The 19,357-nt window shown below is 41.8% G+C and overlaps 3 protein-coding genes across 11 annotated transcripts in view; all 3 read left to right on the plus strand.

Annotated features, from left to right (window-relative positions):
* The window catches only part of frmpd3 (FERM and PDZ domain containing 3), a 53,642-nt gene extending 41,798 nt beyond the window's left edge, over nucleotides 1-11,844 (plus strand). For 5 of the 8 annotated variants that reach the window (XM_029847538.1, XM_029847539.1, XM_029847540.1 and 2 more), the window contains 10 exons: nucleotides 2,027-2,134; nucleotides 3,542-3,673; nucleotides 3,894-4,013; nucleotides 4,466-4,602; nucleotides 4,882-5,008; nucleotides 5,293-5,382; nucleotides 5,574-5,753; nucleotides 6,062-6,197; nucleotides 6,727-7,590; nucleotides 7,992-11,844. In XM_029847538.1, coding sequence (XP_029703398.1) covers nucleotides 2,027-2,134; nucleotides 3,542-3,673; nucleotides 3,894-4,013; nucleotides 4,466-4,602; nucleotides 4,882-5,008; nucleotides 5,293-5,382; nucleotides 5,574-5,753; nucleotides 6,062-6,197; nucleotides 6,727-7,590; nucleotides 7,992-10,792 — 4,695 coding nt within the window. In that variant the 3' untranslated portion in view covers nucleotides 10,793-11,844. Of the gene's footprint in view, nucleotides 1-2,026; nucleotides 2,135-3,541; nucleotides 3,674-3,893; nucleotides 4,014-4,465; nucleotides 4,603-4,881; nucleotides 5,009-5,292; nucleotides 5,383-5,573; nucleotides 5,754-6,061; nucleotides 6,198-6,324; nucleotides 7,591-7,991 lie in introns of those variants that run through there. The other 3 variants (XR_003890873.1, XM_029847544.1, XM_029847543.1) reach the window with 3 other exon arrangements.
* Nucleotides 11,845-13,514: 1,670 nt separating this feature from the next.
* prps1b (phosphoribosyl pyrophosphate synthetase 1B) lies at nucleotides 13,515-16,737 on the plus strand. 2 transcript variants are annotated; one of them, XM_003970465.3, is made up of 7 exons: nucleotides 13,515-13,816; nucleotides 14,149-14,332; nucleotides 14,761-14,859; nucleotides 15,036-15,160; nucleotides 15,277-15,450; nucleotides 15,521-15,680; nucleotides 15,772-16,737. In XM_003970465.3, exons 1-7 carry the CDS (start codon nucleotides 13,695-13,697, stop codon nucleotides 15,862-15,864), a joined length of 957 nt encoding a protein of 318 aa, XP_003970514.1. In that variant the 5' UTR covers nucleotides 13,515-13,694; the 3' UTR covers nucleotides 15,865-16,737. The 2 variants fall into 2 exon arrangements, with proteins under 2 accessions (XP_003970514.1, XP_011609088.1); XM_011610786.2 differs by having other exon boundaries at nucleotides 13,516-13,816; nucleotides 14,149-14,338.
* A 242-nt stretch (nucleotides 16,738-16,979) lies between these two features.
* Nucleotides 16,980-19,330, plus strand: LOC101062703 (solute carrier family 25 member 53). The gene is made up of 2 exons (XM_003970487.3): nucleotides 16,980-17,097; nucleotides 17,611-19,330. Exon 2 carries the CDS (start codon nucleotides 17,618-17,620, stop codon nucleotides 18,506-18,508), a length of 891 nt encoding a protein of 296 aa, XP_003970536.1. The 5' UTR covers nucleotides 16,980-17,097; nucleotides 17,611-17,617; the 3' UTR covers nucleotides 18,509-19,330.
* The last annotated feature ends 27 nt before the right edge of the window (nucleotides 19,331-19,357 follow it).

Genomic DNA, 19,357 nt, shown 5'->3' on the forward strand with positions numbered 1-19,357 from the left:
GAGCGGTCCAGTTAGGCCCACAGTGGGTTTGGTATGTTTCAGTGTAAATTAAGCAGGGGGCTCAGAAGTCAGGGAAAAAAATCAATAAATAATCGGAAGGTGGAGAAAAGGCCATTTTCACCGTTGCCTTTTCATTCTAACAGAACGTAACTGTGGAGCGCAGAAAAGCGATTGCTCAGCCGCCACAACTGTGAGGCTAACGCATGAGGTTCTGGTGGCCAGCTCATCAGTTATTGATGTTTTATCACAGCTCTTTGTATGAGGCCATGACATCTGTTGATGAGAATAAAAGGTAGGCTTAGTGCTTTGGGTGATGACCACCAAAAGGTGCAAGAGAGGGTCTTGCAGACACGCTGTGCATTTAATTAGCTGGCTACTGAGATTTCTGTCTTTGGTCTTTCTTTGTGTTTAAGGATGTCTCCGCTCACTGATGGAAAATAAAAGGTAACATTACCATACGACCAGTTCTATTGGGATAAAATAATACTAGAGAAACCATATTTTTCTTTAATACATGGAAAATTTTGAGAAGAAGCACAATGAACCTCACCAAATACTAAGACTATGAGAAGGCTGAGAAGAAATTCATGAACAGGTTCAAACAAGTTCCTAAATATTCATTGTTGAGCTTTAAAGACATGCAAAACATTATTCATGCTTTTAGTTAATTACGACAAGACCATTGTAATTCACTTTTAATGACAATCCAGTGGATACTTGAGTTCGAATGGCTTCTAAGATGCTAAAGGTATATAATGATAACCTTTATAATATTTACATATAAAAGGAACAGTTCCTGTAGTTCACATCATGCCTTTGTACCTAAAAGAACTTTGAATGGTACAAATACAGGTGAGGAACTGTTGCTATTGGTGAATTAAATAGACTATATGGGGGGTAAAATTAACAAAAGGCATCCCGCTGCTAAGAGAGCTACTCACCATCTCGGAGTCTTATAATGTGGAATCTTCATAATGGGTGCTGTTGGCTGTTGTTTTTTCAGATGTCAGCCATTTTTACAGTGTCATTGCAAACTTACTGCTGGATTTATTATCACTGCACACACGGATGATGCTAAAGCAGCACGTCAGCAAATATGTTTCACTTTAATTACAAGTCAACAGCATGGGAACCAAGGGATTAGCATGATTATACCTAAATTAATACTCTACAATGAGAAATATTCCCACAACCCCAAACTACTGTGGAAGGGTTCTGTTTACTTCAAACTCTGCCTTCAATTGATTGGAGCTGCTGAACACACTGCACTGTGGAGATAGCAGAAAGGTGCTAGGATTGCTGAAGAACACATTTTTCCGCTCCTACAACCGCTACCAAATGGGGCTGTGGCCTCTTAGTGATAATCAAGGGGCTTATCAGTGTTGGTCATCAGCAGAACAGGATGAGGGAAGAATGACTTATGATGAGCTCGCTGACGCGAGGAACGGTTTGTGACTTTTATGTTTGGTGGGAAAGTGACCGTAATTTCAGAGCAATTACAGAATATTATTGGAAAAATGTCCAATTTGAGCTGCAGTCATATCTCTGGAGTTGCAACTGAATGTGTTTTTTTAAAACATTTCCCATCAAAGGTAATTTCACATGAAAAGTGGCAGCATCCGATTTAAAACGGAAGAAATGCCGGCAACAGGAAATGATTTATTTAGGTTTGGGCCAAACTGAAGGGCTATGTTCAGACTAGCAGGCCTCTGGCCGCAGGGCCACATTATTACACGAGACATCTAATTTCCACTGTATCACTGCCAGAGCCACGATGAAAAGCTCCAAACAGGAATGACACAACAAGCATTTCCCCTTTTCTTCTGAATAAGAGCAGTAACCCGCGTCCACTCTGGAACACAGCTTTGTGTACCAGCACTGAAATAAATCATTCCGACATTCGACTAACTGGGCGCGGTTCATTTATTTCTATGTACAAAATGCATCCGTGTCCATTTTTGTCTCCATAATGAAGCACGGAAGCTGCACTAAATGAGGATTGTTTCCCTTTGTGGATCTTTTCCAGACAATGCTCAAGGACGACTCGTTGCTGCTCATCCCAAATGTGTTGAAGGTGTTCTTGGAGAATGGGCAGATCAAGTCCTTCACATTTGACAGCCGTACCACTGTTAGGGTATGTATCCACCGCTCCTGCAGACGTGCTGAAAACATCTGAATTAAAGCAGGACTTTGGACAACAGAAAGCAGCTCGCAACCATTGAATCTTCTTCCATTATCTCGTGAACGCAGCGACTATCTACGTGCTTCGCATTTGCATATCGAAAATCATTCATTGAATTTTCCAACACTGTCCAAAGTGCTTTTCTCCAGCACCCCCACACACACTGAGAATTAGCTTCTAAATTTAAGAAACCACCTACTCTGCAAACGCAATTACTGCTGGGCCCTGAACCATCGAGAGCACGCAGATGTTCAACTTTGGGTTTGGCTGCAAATGGAGCACACTGCAGATCTATTGAATCTTTTTCTTTAATTATTTTATTCCCTATTTTGGTGTAACACAAAAACCGTCCCGGCGACCTCGCTGCACCGCTCTGATGTGCACGTTCAAGTGTTCATTCCTCTGATGAATTCCATTTTGTGGGCAGGAGGTCACATGGTTGGGATCAAAACAGAGGGAATAGGAGAATAAAAGCTTCTGTGTCTGTCAGACGGCAAAAAACATGACTCCAAGCGAATGTTAATGTTTTTCAGTGTCTGCTGGGTGTGTAATTATGCAAAAGTCAGCATCTAATGGCTGGTGTCATTTAGAAAATACATTTTTAATCATGTAAATCTCTGCTACTTTTCTTCTTTTGCCATTGTGTCGAAGTGTCCGTCATGTCCAACGTCTCTGGGCAGCCGTGGGTTTTTTTTGTGTTTTTTACAACGGGAAAAGGAATAAAAGGAATTTCAACATACTGATCCAAATCAATAAAACAGTGACACCACTAAAATAGGCCAATTGTAATGCTCCTATTCGGCAACGGCATCCCTGCAGGGTTTTAACCCAGAATCCAGGTGATAGTCAGGCTCTTTTAGGCTTCTTCGAGTGGTAAATCTGATCATCCCAGTTTGTGACACACTACTTCTTACATGGAGTAGCAATTACACTGTTTATGGAGAGCAAACCTCTGGTGACTTTAATGAGAGATCGTAATGAGAGTTATAGAGACACTGAAAGAGAATCTCAGTTTAATATATTTTAGGGGGGACAGAACTCGGTGACAATCTCGGGCGTAGCCCAGACGACACCTGCATGACGTGCCCAACAAGCCTTTTACGAGGTTCTTAATTTTTCATTGCATTATCCCCACGTCCCAACATGCTAATATATATATATATATATATATATATATATATATATATATATATATATATATATATATATATATATATATATATATATATATAATAATTTGGCTCCATCACACAATATGCAAAATTACAGAAAACAGCTTTAATCAGATGTCGATTCAATGAACACGCATGAATACAGATGTTGGCTGTTTATAACTTGTTTGCACCCCCCTCCTTCCAGGATGTGATCTCCTCTCTGCAGGACCGACTCTCACTGCGTTACATTGAGCACTTTGCGTTGGTGCTGGAGGCTGGGGCTCTGGACCAGAACCAGAGGCTGCATCTGCTGCAGGACAACCAACCTCTGACACATGTAGGGAAACTAACGTCCCATTACGCGTTGCCGAAAAAAATAAACGTACTATCAATACTAAAAACAGCTGAAAACATTCTCCCTTTCAAATTGGAGCTTGAGAGTCTTTGGTTCTGTTGTTGTTGGGTTGTTTATTCACATGCACTTTAACAATTTCAGATAAACTTATGACTGAGTTCAGGCTAACACTAACCTGTGTTACACTCCTGTGTTCACTCAGGTGGTGCACAGAACATACTTCCAAGGGATGAAGTGTCTGTTCCGTGTCTGCTTCTCTCCCAAGGACCCTGCAGACCTGCTGAGGAGGGACCCGGCTGCTTTTGAGTATCTCTATATACAGGTAGAGTGCTGGATTCATGGGGGATTTATGTACCTTTATCTCCTCTTTACACATTATTACAAATTATTTCAGTGTTCAAACTACAAACTATTTCTTTTTTTTTTTGGTTCACCCTCATTGTTGTACAGTTATAATCTGTTGATGGCGATGAAGATTTGCACTTTACCTTGGACATATTATCCTTAGATAACGTGTCTGTTGCACTTCCATTGCTGACAAATGCTAGATATTTGTTAGTTAACACTTCTGGTTTGCTTGGGGACGGCGTCAATGATTGCATTCATTTTGGTTATTTTTGACTGATATAAAGGACATTATTGTTGTATATGGCACAGCAATACCAACTTAATGAGCGTCATGGTGGCATACAAAAGTAGAACACCTCTGTGAAGAAAGTGTCTCATCTCATCATCAATAAAATGCAATTCTTCAACATTTTCGCCCCTTAACAGAGCCGCAACGATGTAATCAAGGAGCGCTTTTCGATGGACTGGAAATCTGACATCATGTTACGACTGGCTGCTCTCCACATTTACATCACTGTGTCCTCAGCGCGGCCCAATCAGAAGATCTCCCTCAAGCATGTCGAGTAAGCCTGCAAGTTGATTTGGCCTTGCAGTTCAATTATGAGTTATCACGTCAGAAATGGATCCTTTTTTAAAAAAAATAAAAGAGCTTTATCAACATTTTTCTGCTACATCTTATGGAAGAATTTGTTCATTTCTATTTAATTTCCTAATCTCTGTCTAGAATGTAATTTAAAATTACTGTGTACAGGTGCCACACTGTAGGTTCTCATTCTGCAACATGATCCCATGACACTGATTGATGACTCAAGCAATTATTTATTTTCTGCTCTCCACTACAGAAAGGAGTGGGGGCTTGAGCCTTTCCTCCCTCTCACGCTGCTCCCAACAGTCAAAGAGAAGAATGTGTGTAAGACTCTATCCCAGTTGCTGAAGACTTACCAGCATCCGCCACCATCAGGCAACAAGGTGTCAAATGGAACACTTCTCAATGTCACAAACTTTGGCTTTGTTAATGTGCACATACAGATATTTCAATAAAGCAAAGGCTTCTGTGATGTGTCCTTGTATTTTACAATTTATTAATTGTATATGTTAATACAACTATAATTAATAGTATTGGCTGCGAGGCAAGGGCAATTCTGTCACTGTTTATGACGAATCCTTTATGGTCAACGTAGGTGGCACAATACCGCCATCGTGAGGTTAAGATTGGTAGTGTTGAAATCATTTCGTTTTTCTGTTGTTTACAGGTCCCTCCTCTCCAAGGAAAACTGCAATACATGCGTGTCCTTAATGACCTCCCACCCTTTGGTGGAATACTTTTCCAAACAGTTGGACTGGTAATGTACATTTTTAGATACAGAGGATTTACAGCATCTTCTAAAATGAGTTAAATAATATAATAATTGCTATTTCTCTCAAGTGTAAAAGTGCAAAAGAGATTTTTTTAGTCAGAGACTTTATACTTTTTTGTCTCAACAAAAATGCAATCTAGGTATCTTCCTAACTATCTTCCTATATTCCCTAACAGGATGAGAAACAGTCTGCTACAACTCTGTTGGTCGGTCCTCGGCATGGCATTAGTCATGTGATTGACCTCAAGAACAACCTCACCACAGTTCTGGCCGAGTTCAGCAGAGTTGCCAAGATCCAGCTGTACAGAGAAAGCCAAGGGGTGGCTCGTGTAGAGCTAACAATTCATGAAGCCAAGGTAATACAGGCACCAAACAATACAAATCATCTAATCAATGCAGAACACATCACGTTTGTGTACTGTTTTTGTAATATGTATCAGATAAAATTAGCAGACACTGAAAAAATGATTAATTTATTAAATACAAATCCATTCAGAGGTGTTTCAAGTTAGTTATCTATCTTATAGAAGAAAGTGCTGCCATGTTGAGTTAAACTTTGTTTTTCCTGTTATGCCAGCATTTGATTTTATCAGAGTGTTTTTAAAATAGAGCAGACAAGCCTCATTTCCAGTCTTTATATGTGTTCCTGTCCCACCCTCTACAGCCTCTTGTTCTACTTATGGAATGGCCAGATGCCAGTAATTTTGCCTGCCTCATCTCTGGCTACTACAAGCTGTTTGTAGATCCGAAACGAAACATTTATTTCCGTGCTCCTGGTCAGTCCCAGCTGACAAAAGCAGGTAAAAGTCTTCATTTGTAAAGCACTTATATGATATAAACTAACATGCATTTTAAAACATGAGACATATTGAAGAATACTAGACACTGCATGTTTGACATTTTGGACACTTTTTATTTTACATTCAGTAAACAGGAACATTGATCTGCTTCTTGGCTGAAATGTCTTGCCCAAGTTATCCTGGATCAACCATTCCATTGGCTCTGTCCACTGTCCCTCATCTCAATGTTCAGTCATTGGAATGAAATGCTCCATCTTTCTTTAAGTGTTAAGGAATTCTGCAGTCGTGTTTTTTTGCCGCTGCTCTTCGGTTAGAAACAGTGCCTGCCATCTGCTGTCTCAACTTGTCCGGCATAAAGGAAGGATCATCATACCATCACATTCCACCAGAACTCAACTTACAGTTTGAACCTCCATCTTTAAAATAAACAGTTCCATGATTGCCTTGGCTTTCCTTTAAGGATTTTTTTCTATCCCCTCTTCTTCTGAATGCCTCAAACTCTCCACTACTCTGACAATTCTTTCCTCAGATTACAGAAGCTCCTACCACGTCCACCCACGTTCTGGGGCAGCTGGATTACCAAGTGGAGGGCGGCGAGGGGATGAAAGGGAAAGTTCACATAGGGAATTGGTATCTGCACGAGCCGTAGTTCCCCCAGAGCCTCAACATCTAGGCCTCTGTCATGTTCACCTTCGAGAGAAACAATTTCAAGATTTACCAACCCATGCAGAAGCTGAACTAGACATCAATGAGAACTTTATTTCTCAGCAGTCTCCTCGGAGACTGCGCACCAAGTCTGATACCACCCAGCAGAATACAACAGAAATACCCGTGGTTGTAGAGAGCTCTGCCAATGAAAATGAAGTGTACAGAATTCGAGCACAAACAGTTAGTCAATCCCAGAAAAACACGAGGTTTTATTGTGACTCCTGTAAGGCCAGACATAAAACAGACAATCTTTCAGGGGCAGTGAACGGAAAACGTTGTTCTGGTTCTTGTGCCTCTCGAGAGGGAGGCGCTGTTGACCTCACGGCCCTACCACCACCGGGCAACGAAGAAGATGAAGTAGAAATTGGAGTAGAGAAACTACAACCGCCGCCTCCTGCTATTGCTGCACCGCCACCTGGCTTCAGAGATAATAGCTCAGATGAAGATGACAGCAAAAGAGGGAGAAAGGCTCGAACAAATACAAGCCAAGCGGTCGCTTCTGGAAAACTTGTCCAAGCCAAAGAGGATGTTCCTGTCACACTGATTGATAATGTATCTACGAGAACGGTCCGAGATCATGCACAGGAACTTGATGATGCTCTGGTGTCCACCTTGCAGGCACTTGAGGCATTGGCAGCCTCTGAAGATTTCCCTCATCACCCTCAACAATCAACACAGACTGCAGGTCAACAGCCTCAGTCATAACACTCTCCACATAGATTCCTACAAACAGACTCAACAACAATAATGAGCTCATTACATTTTATATCATATACTATATACAGTATTTACTTTACACAAGTGCACAGCACAACACTGTAGTAATTGTTTGTGAAGTTGTTAAAAAAAATACATTTCCTTTATCATTGTATTGTATACATTGTTTTTGTCAGGGTCACATGTAATCTGAATATCTTATTGTATGTGAGATATCAATTTAAAGAAAGTGAATTGCTTGTTATGAAACAACAAATCCACCCAAATGGTTTGATAATTGCATATTTGGTAATTAGATTAAGGTTTTAATATGTTCATTTACATATGTTAGATGATCATCATAACACTGTGTTGTGTTCTCTTCCGTAGGGCTAATTGTATTAGCAGCCATAACACCTGAGTCGTCACTGGATTCAGGCCATGAGACCAACTCATCTGAACTGACAGATGTTTCTGAGATGGTTTCAGCAATGAAGCAGAATCAAAACCAGGCCTACTTTCTGGCTCACCATATTAACAAGGAACGCATCCTGTGTCGCCGCGACTTCCCCCTGGCAATTCCTGGCTGCACTACCAAGACTATAGGCACTGGAGCTTTCTCGGTGGGTCAAATCCGCGCTGGCTGTCCACCGAAGCAAGTGATTCTTAGCAAAACTGTCCCGTTTAAAGTTAGTCCCACTCAAGACTCTGCAGAGCTCAGTGTTGTGACTGAGCAAGCAGGAAAACAAGATGCTGTTTGTACTGAACAGGCAGCATCGGTGAAAATAAGATCCGAGTCCACCAAAGTAAATACCCCGGATACTGTGTCAAATTCACACGAAGAAAAAGCTCCTGATGCTTCACTGGCAATCCAGGACAATAAGGATGAGAGGCTATCCAATTCTACTGGAGAGAAACCAAATCTTTCTGACGGCATAAAGGGAAAAACAAAAGGAGATATTAATACCGATGCTAACAAAGCCTTACCTAACCTCCTGCCTGTGGATAAACCTGCCTCTATGAAAAATTCTACCAGTAACATGTGCCAAGATACCAAGACTGCCTCAAATGAGACCACAAAGCCTTCCAGTTCTTCAGAAATAATGCCATTCGATGACCTTTTCTGTACATGTCCAGTGCAAAAAGAACCTGGGATTCAGCTAAAAGTAAAAGACCCACAGGTTCAGAAGATAGTTATGTTTCAGTCCTCCTCTCCCACAGATGATGAGCGTCTTCAGGCCAAAGGCCTCCAACTGGCAGCCAGCAAAGAAAATACAGTAAGAGTAGGAGCAGATAATAGTTTGACAAAACCCAGCCCTCAAATGCAGACAAAGTATTCCCCTCGCCTGCCTGTTAAAACAGAAAGAAAGGAAGTAACTGACAGCAAGTCTGAGAGTGTGCATGGAAAATCCATTCCTGAACCCCATAAATGCTCCATCAAATCTCTACCAATTTTAGATGATCTGACAGCACCTAGCCTCTCTGTTGATAAGGTCTCCACTCTCCCAGCCAAAGACTCTAAGAAGCAAGGCAATGTTAAAGGAAAGTCACAACGCAGTGCCCCTTTCTTGAGCTTCAGAAACCTTCTTTCCGCTACATTTCCAGCAAGAAAGCAAAGAGAAACAGATGAGCGAAGGGCTCAGTTGCAGAAGGTCCGTCAGTATGAACTAGAATTCTTAGAGGAGCTACTAAAACCGAAGTCATCTCAAGGAGATTTTCTGCCACAGGGGTCTTCTCCTGTACCCTCTGGCACTCCTTGTTCCTGTCAGCTCCGCACAAGCCCTGTCCTAAAGGCACCAGGTATTTCCAGGGAGCAGCGACGAAGCTGTGACTGCAAAAGAATGTGTAGGGGCATGCGCTTACCTGACACGCCAGTTGGCTCTGCAACAGAAACCCAACACAGAGGAAGAGAGAGGACTATTTCAAAGACCCCCCCAGCAGTCTCTAAAGTACCTCACCCCCAAGGTCCAGTAAAGAGACCTCAGACCTTGGAGATCAAGACCACCCGAATACGTTCTACTAGCCTTGAGTCGAGAGAGCAAAAGGGAGAGCACGCTACTTGCATACCTACCTGTACTTCTCAAACAGATTGCATCGGAGATCCACATTACAAGAAACTCCAAAGACGTTATAGCATTGGGGAGCTGGACAACAGCAGTGGCACCCCAGTCTACGCTGAGGTAAAGCCAAAAGCCAAAAGCTTAGAGAAAGAGATGGAGAGGGTGAGAGCCACAGGACTGAGACTCCCCACCCCCATTGAACCAATACACACTCATCACGCTGAGAGTAAAAGTTTGAAAAAAGGAGTGTTTTTTATTCAGGGAGAAGAACAAGTACATGACAACAAAGATGAGACTGGAGAAGTGCTGCTGACCCTGCCCAGTGAAGACAGTGATGACAAAGATAAATGCTGCTCATTCTGTTTTTGCTACAGGAAGTGTGAGGCAGCAGATGAAAGCAGTGAGAAGGATGAGCTGTCTTACTCCATACCTCTTCAGGTCCTTCCAGGCATGGAGCTGGATTCAAATAGCTTTCCTGTAGTAAGCAAAACACTGCAGGTCCTTAATGCCGAAGACTGCAGTGGGGAAGAAGAGGAAGTGGATGAGGAGGAGCACCAAACACAGGAAATTGACCTAAGAGCCTGTGGTACATTGGAGGGGAGTCTTGCACGCGTTCAGGCTCTCCAAGGAAAATGTTTTAGCCTACCTGATGGTTTCCTCAATGCCCAACTTGATGCAAATGAGTTGTTGGCTATCCTGCGTCAGTGTGCCAACAGCCCCCAAGCTGAAGGTGAAGCTCGTCTTCAGCCGCCCCAGATTACTGAATACAAGCAGGAGTTGGCAGTGCGCTTTAAAGAATTCAGAGCATCTTGCCGACGAGTGGCAAGTGTTGAAAAGAGTCCAACACGCATGCTTGCTGTCGTCACTGCCAGCTTTCAAGTACTGTGCGAACTAACTCAAACCTTCATCAAACTGATCCGAGGGGTTCGGACAGAATCCCAAAGGCTGCAGCTCTTGAGAAAAGTTGAAGAGGTCGCGATCAATTACACTTTGCTTTTGCGTGCAGCAGAAGAATCAATGGGACACTCAAGCAGCTTGCCAACAAAAACAGTTAGCCCCCAAGAGGTTTCCTCCAGCACCAATAACATGAGCTCACTCACACGACCCATTAAAACTCTACCTGCCCAGTAGGAGTAAAGGAACAGTGGGTTGCTTCTCTACCCAAAAGTTTTATTTATTGTTTACCTTCTTTTTTACCAGTCATGCAATTAGTCATGTCCAGTAAATAATTTGCAATGCAGCTGTTCCATCCCATGTTTACAGGCCCTGAGGTATCCTCACGGATCTTGTATTGAAAAATAAAGATATATCAAACTGATGCACAATAGAGATGGAACCCTATAGGAGACTGGTGAACACAGGGCTAATCACCTCATATCAACATAATATACATAACTCAATATAATATATTTTATATGTACTGTATATTGGAATCGTGTCTACTTAGCAAATACTATGGAGTTTTGTGAAGAAAAAAGTGAATATATTTGAAATGTATTGCTTTAAGAGATATATAAAGAATATAATATCAGAAATAAATGTATGCTATGGACTAAAACATTGCAGAGATCTTGTTAAGTAGCGACCGACTTCTGTAAATTATGTAGTCCAATGAGTTGGTTGGTTAAATGGTGAAGTGTGTCTGTTTGATTTCTCTGTTGTGAAGCCAAATGGAGATTGCTGTTGGTTGTGTTGAGCTGAAATTTAGAGACACTGCTGGAAAATGGAAAAACCACTGATGCTATGTTGACTGACAGAGGCCCATTCTCTCACTGTAACAGTGCAGACGTGAAACATGCGTGTTCAGGGCAGACAATGTAGCAGAGACCCAAGTCATCATCCACAATACAGTATAGTGAGCGCTGTGACCTCACCCAGCTGTAAGAAATAAACACCCACAGTGTACCTAATAATGCACAGTGTGTTTCACTGATTAATGGCTCACCTACATCTAGTGACAATAATATAGCCATCCACTTACAGGTACAGCTTGTCAGTAAGATTTTGCATAATGTTGTAATTTAGCTTTTAATTTCCTTTTTTTTTTTGTTGTTCACACTGCCCCTGAAATCCCCATGAAACTAACTTCACATAATACGCTTCAACAAACCCGATGAGCCACGTCAAAAGAAATTCGAAATTGTGTTCAGGTTTTCCGATATAATTTTGCTTTCTGTGTGCTGTTCCACGTGGTGAAATTATATATATATATATATATATATATATATATATATCGAACACATAAAGTAGTTTTATATGTATTTTAATAAAACTAACATTTCTGTTCCCTGTCTGAAATCTTCTTTGCGTCACATCATGTTGTTATTCTTGGACTTAAACCCACGTTATAATCTGCTTTAAACTGCTTTATAGAAACATCAACCCTGTATCAAATGGTTTTGCATAGGCTTTCAGGGACAAACATTTTTAAAAAATACTTTATCCATTAGTATTAATGAACTGTTGGTATAGTTAATTTTCCAGGTCTGAAGAGGTAAATTGGTTAAAATGAAAATAGTCCACGGTGGCACTGTTTTGTTACATATATAGTATGTATGTTAATGTAGGTGGTTACCATACTTAAAGTGTAAATAGAAAGGTAACATGTTTGGGAGAAACACTTTTAAACATAAATTGCAACATTAAGACCAGACTATTTTATAAAATGGAAACAATCAAATATGTCTGTAATTATTTATAGTGGTAATGTAAGATAAAGACTAATAGTAAAATATATATTTTAATGATTATGAGTATAAAGCATGGTACATGTTTATTTTTATATTCAAAGCAGTGTGTTTTCATCGCAGCATTTGAACGTGTAAAACATTTTCTGTGATTATCATTGAGTTGAAAAATATTGTCTGTGTGTTCATTCCCATGAAGAGTGTGACAGTTAGTCCAATCCTTGTTTTCTGGTGCTCTGAGTCATTTTTGTGTTTTATCTACTGGCAATGACCTTGTCCTCTCTGTGGTCCTCTGTCTGTGTGCAACGATAACTCATGTTTCAAGAGCAATAAAGTATACTCTATAAACTCTTTCAGACAACCTGGAAATGCTGTTGCTTGTAGTGAGCCTGTCACACTGGTGTCGAATAGAGAGCTTTAATTCAGTCAGAATTTTATGTGTGTATGTATCAGTGCAAATATCAATGACTTGTACCAGCAAGGTATGAAATGTATTTGGTATTTACTTGGTTACTCTCTTATTTAACAGCATTTATTTACATGTAAACACAGATAATACATTATTACGTATTGCTATTGATGCCCCAAAACGCCATTACAGTACATCACCAGCATCAGCAACATGTCATTCCATAGGTGATCCAGGTGAGGAACAGAAGCAGCAGCCCTAGTTTTTGTACTGTGAGGAGGGGAGATGCTAAACAATCAGTCTTCTCAGCTTTCTGGATTGTCTCCACCTCTTTGCTGCATCCTTCTTACCTCGATTCTGTTAACTTTTCAGTGTTCTTCTCTCTCGATTGTGAAATGCCTGAGTTATTCGGAATATGCTCGATTGCAAATTCTTTGTTACCAATGAATCCATCTGCATGAGAAAAACAGTCAGTGGTGTGAAACACTGATGGGGTGCTTTCATCAACAGAGTAATGAAACTTCCCTACCAGATGAAAACACTCCTCTATGAGTTCCGACCGTTTTCTGGCCTATTTTACTGCCTCACAACACGCGCTATACATCAAATCACGGCTGCGTAAATATATTCATGTACTGTGACAACCATTTACTGTGCACTGACAAATGTGTTTGCCCGTCTCCGTAGATTCTGAAGACAACTTGGATAGGACGCCTCTTCCGGAAATGACGACAGAGCAACGGAGCGTCAGTGAGACGCGTGCGCGCTTCCCCGCGAGGTAGAGCGGCAAGCGTCATGTGTGGACCATAATGGTGGAAAGGCAGGGCGCCCACATTAGCTCGGCGAGAGAAGCTTTAAAACTGCTCTAGAGAAGCTGGCACTGGTTTTGGGGGGTCTCAGCTCCTTTTGACGGGACGGCGCCCTGGACGGCAACAAAATGCCCAACATCAAAATATTCAGCGGCAGCTCGCACGCGGACTTATCTCAGAAAATAGCCGACCGTTTGGGTCTGGAGCTGGCGAAGGTTGTTACGAAGAAATTTAGCAACCAAGAAACATGGTGAGTGTTCCACAAGTGCCTTAGTTTAACACCCGTGGACATGAGTCAAATTGCCCTATGCACATATTCTTTACCCGTAGGCGATATTGATCGGAAGAATGAGGAATGCGTTGTCTTTCAGACATTGTCACGCGGTGTTACTCGGGAGTTGTATGCCCTGATAAAATTTGCATTACAGTTACGTGAGTCATCGGACTTATGTTGCGGATCCCCCAAGATTAGATCCCCAAAGATATGGCTCAAATAAGCAGAATTCAGAATCCCCTCCCGTGTGTCTGCCCCGATGTGTAAAGACGGGGGCAGCTTGTCATGTCACCTCTCTGTCCTGGCAGCGTGGAGATAGGCGAGAGTGTGCGAGGAGAAGATGTCTACATCGTGCAGAGTGGCTGTGGGGAGATCAATGACAATCTGATGGAGCTGCTGATCATGATCAATGCCTGCAAGATCGCCTCAGCCTCCAGGGTCACGGCTGTCATCCCCTGCTTTCCATATGCGCGCCAAGACAAGAAGGACAAGGTGGGGGTGAGCACAATTGTCTAATAACTTCTGTCATGCTACCATCCGTCATTTTAGTTTACACCATAGTAGTGTAAGGACACTCTTACTTTTGCTTTCATTTCATTTGCCAGGTTAACTGCAATTACTTAATCCCTGGTTAAGGGTTTCTTTTTGGGTATGTTTTGGGTTTTTTTTTACTTTAACCATAGTTGGTTGGAGTGAAAGTGTTTTGCCATGACCACTTACAGTTTCCTTTTTTCTTTGGTGGCATCCATCTTGCTTTTAAGGAAGCCATGAAAAGGAAATGATCAAACCCCAGAGCCTGTAACATTATGATATCATACTGTTGTGATTTTACTAAATGGCTTAGCATTTATTTTTAGCACTTGGCCATGCTCACGCACCCGCTTATTTCATGTGACTAAAGAGATCTGTTTCCCATGCAGAGCCGTGCTCCTATTTCTGCCAAGTTGGTGGCCAACATGTTGTCGGTGTCAGGTGCCGACCATATCATTACGATGGACCTGCACGCCTCACAGATCCAGGTGAGCAGCACAAAACCTACACGAAGATGCTCGGTTGTTGCTTTCTAGTTTGTTGGCTGAAACATTTGTCGTTGCACCACCGGAATCGGGTGATGAGGGATGGGATTTAACGTATCTGTGCCTGGTTTTGGTAGCACGCACATACTTGTTTATAACTTCTTAATGTCTTTTCCCAGGGATTCTTCGATATCCCTGTTGATAACTTGTATGCAGAGCCAGCGGTGCTGAAATGGATTAAGGAGAATATCCCCGACTGGAAAACGTGCACTATTGTTTCACCTGATGCAGGGGGAGCCAAGAGGTATTCTGGGACCATTTCCCTGTGGTCCTGTGCTGTTATGTTGTTTCCTCTGGATGCGGTTCGACGCATCTCTGTCGTGGCAGGCTGGCTCTAACTGGTGACCTTTTGCCTTGCAGGGTCACCTCCATAGCAGACAGGTTGAATGTGGACTTTGCTCTCATTCACAAGGAGAGGAAAAAGGCGAACGAGGTGGACCGCATGGTTCTTGTAGGAGACGTGAAAGATCGGGTTGCCATTCTTGTCGATGACATGGCTGACACATGTGGGACTATCTGTCACGCCGCTGACAAGTAAGCCGTGTCCAGAGTTGTGCGGACATTCGAAGATTTGCAACATCTTTGACATTTTCTCTGCGTTTAGACTCATTTCGGCCGGCGCAACAAAGGTGTACGCTATCCTGACCCACGGCATCTTCTCTGGGCCAGCCATTTCACGCATCAACAATGCCTGCTTTGAAGCTGTGGTGGTCACCAATACAATTCCACAGGAGGAGAAGATGAACCACTGTCCCAAAATACAGGTACGTTTCTGGTGTTTCAGCACCTTGGTGCAAAATCTGCCATTGTTGCATTTGCCTATTATCAAACACTTTTTCTCTCTTCTTGGTCCAGGTTATAGACATCTCCATGATTCTTGCAGAGGCCATCCGCCGAACTCATAACGGCGAGTCTGTGTCATACCTCTTCAGCCACGTTCCCTTGTAACAAACCCGTATCGACTATTTTGTGCTGTTACACCAAACCGGACAAGAAGGAATTCCTCATATAAAACCATGAAGGAAGCTGACACGCTAACCTAGACAAGGGGAAATGAATGGAAGAATCGTCATATGTGTTACTTACTCCACACAGTCGAGTCCCTTTAAGTATGGGGACGCCAAAGCAATTACAAGCAAATAATTTAGGTCAACCTATTTATTAAACTTAGTCAAATAAGTGTTTATTCACTGTGAATTCTGTTGTGTTTTTTAGATGTAGGGTTTCTGTTTTTAGCAGTCCTGGAGACATTTCAGTATACAATGAAATGTCGCCCCTGAGCTTTGCTCTCTGCTGTTTCAATGTAATCCCCCCCCCTCGTTAAAAAAACAAACGTTGCTCATCTTGCTGTTACATCCTTTTATCGTGAGTCAGATTGAAGAATTGAATGTCTTTAAAGAGTGCCTCAATTGTTTAAAATGCTATGGTCATTATTGTCTATGTGACCTTAACGAGTAGCCCATTAGGCCCCAACAAGAGCTTTTACTTGTTTTAGCAGGCTGTAGAAAAGATCTTTGATCCTTTCAGCTTTGAGGCATCCTCATTGCATGGTGGTTTTCTCATTTTGAAGGAAGGTGTGGAAGCTTTTTCCATATAGAAGCTAAGTTGGGTTTTTAATTTGGGGTCTCTGCAGGCAGGAGTTTCCATCAGATATATTCACCTGCGGTGTTTTGTCTTTTTGCTTTTGGCCTGTTTTATTTGTCCAGGAAGGATCTATCTTTAATGTCCATATCTCAGTTTCTTCTGGTTTTCAGTTGGGCGGATGTGCCAGTTTTCCAAGGATGCATTGTAATTCAAAATAAATATCAGCTGAATCTTAAACCTGATGTTTTTGTTTTGTTATGAATGTTGATTGATACATGAACACTTAACACCATCATAAGGTTGTTTTCTTATATTTAAAAAAATGTAAAAAAAAAAAAAAAACATTTTCCAAAAGGTAATGGTTTGTTTCGATTTCATTTTGTGGGAATATGGAAACGACCGTCCAAAGTGGGATTTTGATTGATAGCTAACATGAGCAATAGCAGGACGCATAGTGGACACGGAGGCGGGACCTAATGGGAGGATGGGGTCGCGTTTAGCGGTTCAGACGTCACCTTATCAGAGCGACGACGGAGCTCATCGGAAGCAACCGAAGATCACGGGAAGCTTTATGTTTCAACTTTTTTGGCTGATTTGGTGAGAAATGTTCCGCTTATATTTATCTTTAATGTATTTAAACGCGTCACAGTTATTTTCTTTTTCTTTCGGTTTCCTTTATGTGCGACCATCCCGTCCTATGCGTTTTCCATCATCTACCCTTCTCAACGATAACTAGCCATCAGTATTGAATATTACTACATATCATGACATTATATTTCGCATATCTTATTTTCTGTTTCCCATCGCCATGTGGGTCTTTGTGTGCATTATATCGCACTTGTAAATACGATTGCAAGCACGGTAGCTCCGGAAACGCGGTGCACTTAGAGTGAACGGTGTCCGCGAAGGCATATTTTTTAATATTATACTGTATATTATTAATAATATAAATATTGTAATACCATGACCTATGGTCGTGAGTACGATATCATATCAGTTAAATCATTCAAAATGATCAGATTAATTCTTCAGAATATATTGTTAATTTATTTTAAGAAAGAAAACTACAAGATGACTGGTTTGACATTTAATTATGATTTCATTTTTCAGAACAACCATGGCAGAAATCCCTGATTGCAAGAAAGATAACCAGTTGGATGGTGGCTTGCTGTCCCAGTTCACCAGCTACTTTCATGGGGGGACTTCCGGCACGCTGACCACGCTCCTTGTTTTCCCTGTTTACAAAACTATAAACCGTCAACAAATTCACAACAGCACCATCCGCCAGGCAGTGGCACAGCTCAAAATGGAGGGACTACCAAAGCTCTACAGGGGTGTGGTCCCACCATTGCTTCAGCGCACGCTGAACTCCACTGTGCTCTTCGGTGTACATGAGACCTTCCTTCAAAAGCTGACCCTGTCTTCCAGAGCTGCCTTTCCCAGCCACACCATGTCGGCTCTAGCTGGCCTAGCGACAGGTGTGGTGGAAGCCGTGTTTTTCACCCCCATCGAGCGTGTTCAGAATTTGTTGCAGAACAGCCAAAATGACATGAAGCTTCCTACACTGAGGCGTGTTCTTTTCGAGCTGAACAATCAGAAGCTGGCTTCAGGGTACTACAGAGCCTTTGTGCCCATGATGGTCCGCAATACTCTGGGGAGCGCACTCTACTTTGGAATGAAGGGACCTATTTACGATGCCGTGCAAGCTCAGGGGCTTCCTCCAGTGGTCGCTTCATTTACCTCAGGTACCCTGGCCTCCTGGCCAATTACTTTCCTGGTGTACCCGATATCTACGTTAGTGGCAAACATGCAGAAACGCTTGGAAGGAGAGGGAAGCGGGGTGAGAGCTTGCTGGAGGGTGCTGTGGGAGGACCGCCAGCGCAGCGTGCTCCAGCTGTACCGAGGAGGCTCTCTGACGGTCCTGAGATCGTGCATTTCGTGGGGAGTCACCACAGCTCTCTATGACTGGCAGAAGAGCCGTCAAGCTAAGCCTAAGGGTATTCTGTAGTGTCCGTCATCCATCCTCCCTTTCTTAATTTATCAAAATATGTGAAATGCAGGAATAAACCCTCGCTATTTTCTCAGTCAATTTTATGTCAAACACTGCCAAGCTTATATAACTAATTATTTGAATTAATTTTCACTGCCTGTTCATGGATATATCATCTCATCCAGGATGCATATACTGTATGATATCTGGCACCACCTTTAAATGAGAGAAAAATATGTAGCCAAAGAAACATTGTCCATCTAAGGTACCAAAGCAGTTTGTGTGCAATAAGCCTTTGGTGGTGCTAAACATGGGTGCCTTGTTACATTAGTGTCTAGCTTTGTCAAAACTAGGATCATGTAATTTAAAATGACTGTGAAATTATGTCAACGGACCTCTCCAATAATAACCTCAAATTTGTTTGTTTTTTTAAAGGTCATCAAGTGAAAATGTAGATGATTTTATATTGAGGTTTGGGTTCAAATCCATGCTGACTAAGTGTATGGCAAAACCATCAGTGTTCCTTCATATTGAGAAACTTGTGTTCATTTATTTTTTTGGCTTCATTTATTGAGTCTTCAATTTTTAAAACATCTGGGCAGATGTAGCCCATGTTGGAGTGGTGGCTGTTGTGTGAATGTACAAAACTTGAAGTTATGTACTGTATATTGTCAAAAATGAAATGGTTATATTGTGATTTACAGCCTGATTCTGACGCTACCGTTATCATACTGTTACCAAACCATCTGAACAAATCAGTGTGTACTCTTGAATGTGTGTTATTTCAAACATGGTTATAAGTCATTTATATAAACTGTAATAAATAAAATCCAGAAATGAGTTCGGGATTGAAAGTTGTTTCATTTT

This window comes from Takifugu rubripes, chromosome 14 (genome assembly GCF_901000725.2).
Source record: "Takifugu rubripes chromosome 14, fTakRub1.2, whole genome shotgun sequence".
Taxonomy (NCBI): Eukaryota; Metazoa; Chordata; class Actinopteri; order Tetraodontiformes; family Tetraodontidae; genus Takifugu; species Takifugu rubripes.

Bases quoted from the DNA above. Each gene is read 5' to 3' on its own strand.
- prps1b (XM_011610786.2), top strand. From the start codon at position 13,695: ATGCCCAACATCAAAATATTCAGCGGCAGCTCGCACGCGGACTTATCT. The intron at 14,339-14,760 runs GTGAGCACAATT...TTTCCCATGCAG, and splicing joins ACAAGAAGGACAAGGTGGGG to AGCCGTGCTCCTATTTCTGC. The intron at 15,451-15,520 runs GTAAGCCGTGTC...CTCTGCGTTTAG, and splicing joins ATCTGTCACGCCGCTGACAA to ACTCATTTCGGCCGGCGCAA.
- LOC101062703 (XM_003970487.3), top strand. From the start codon at position 17,618: ATGGCAGAAATCCCTGATTGCAAGAAAGATAACCAGTTGGATGGTGGC.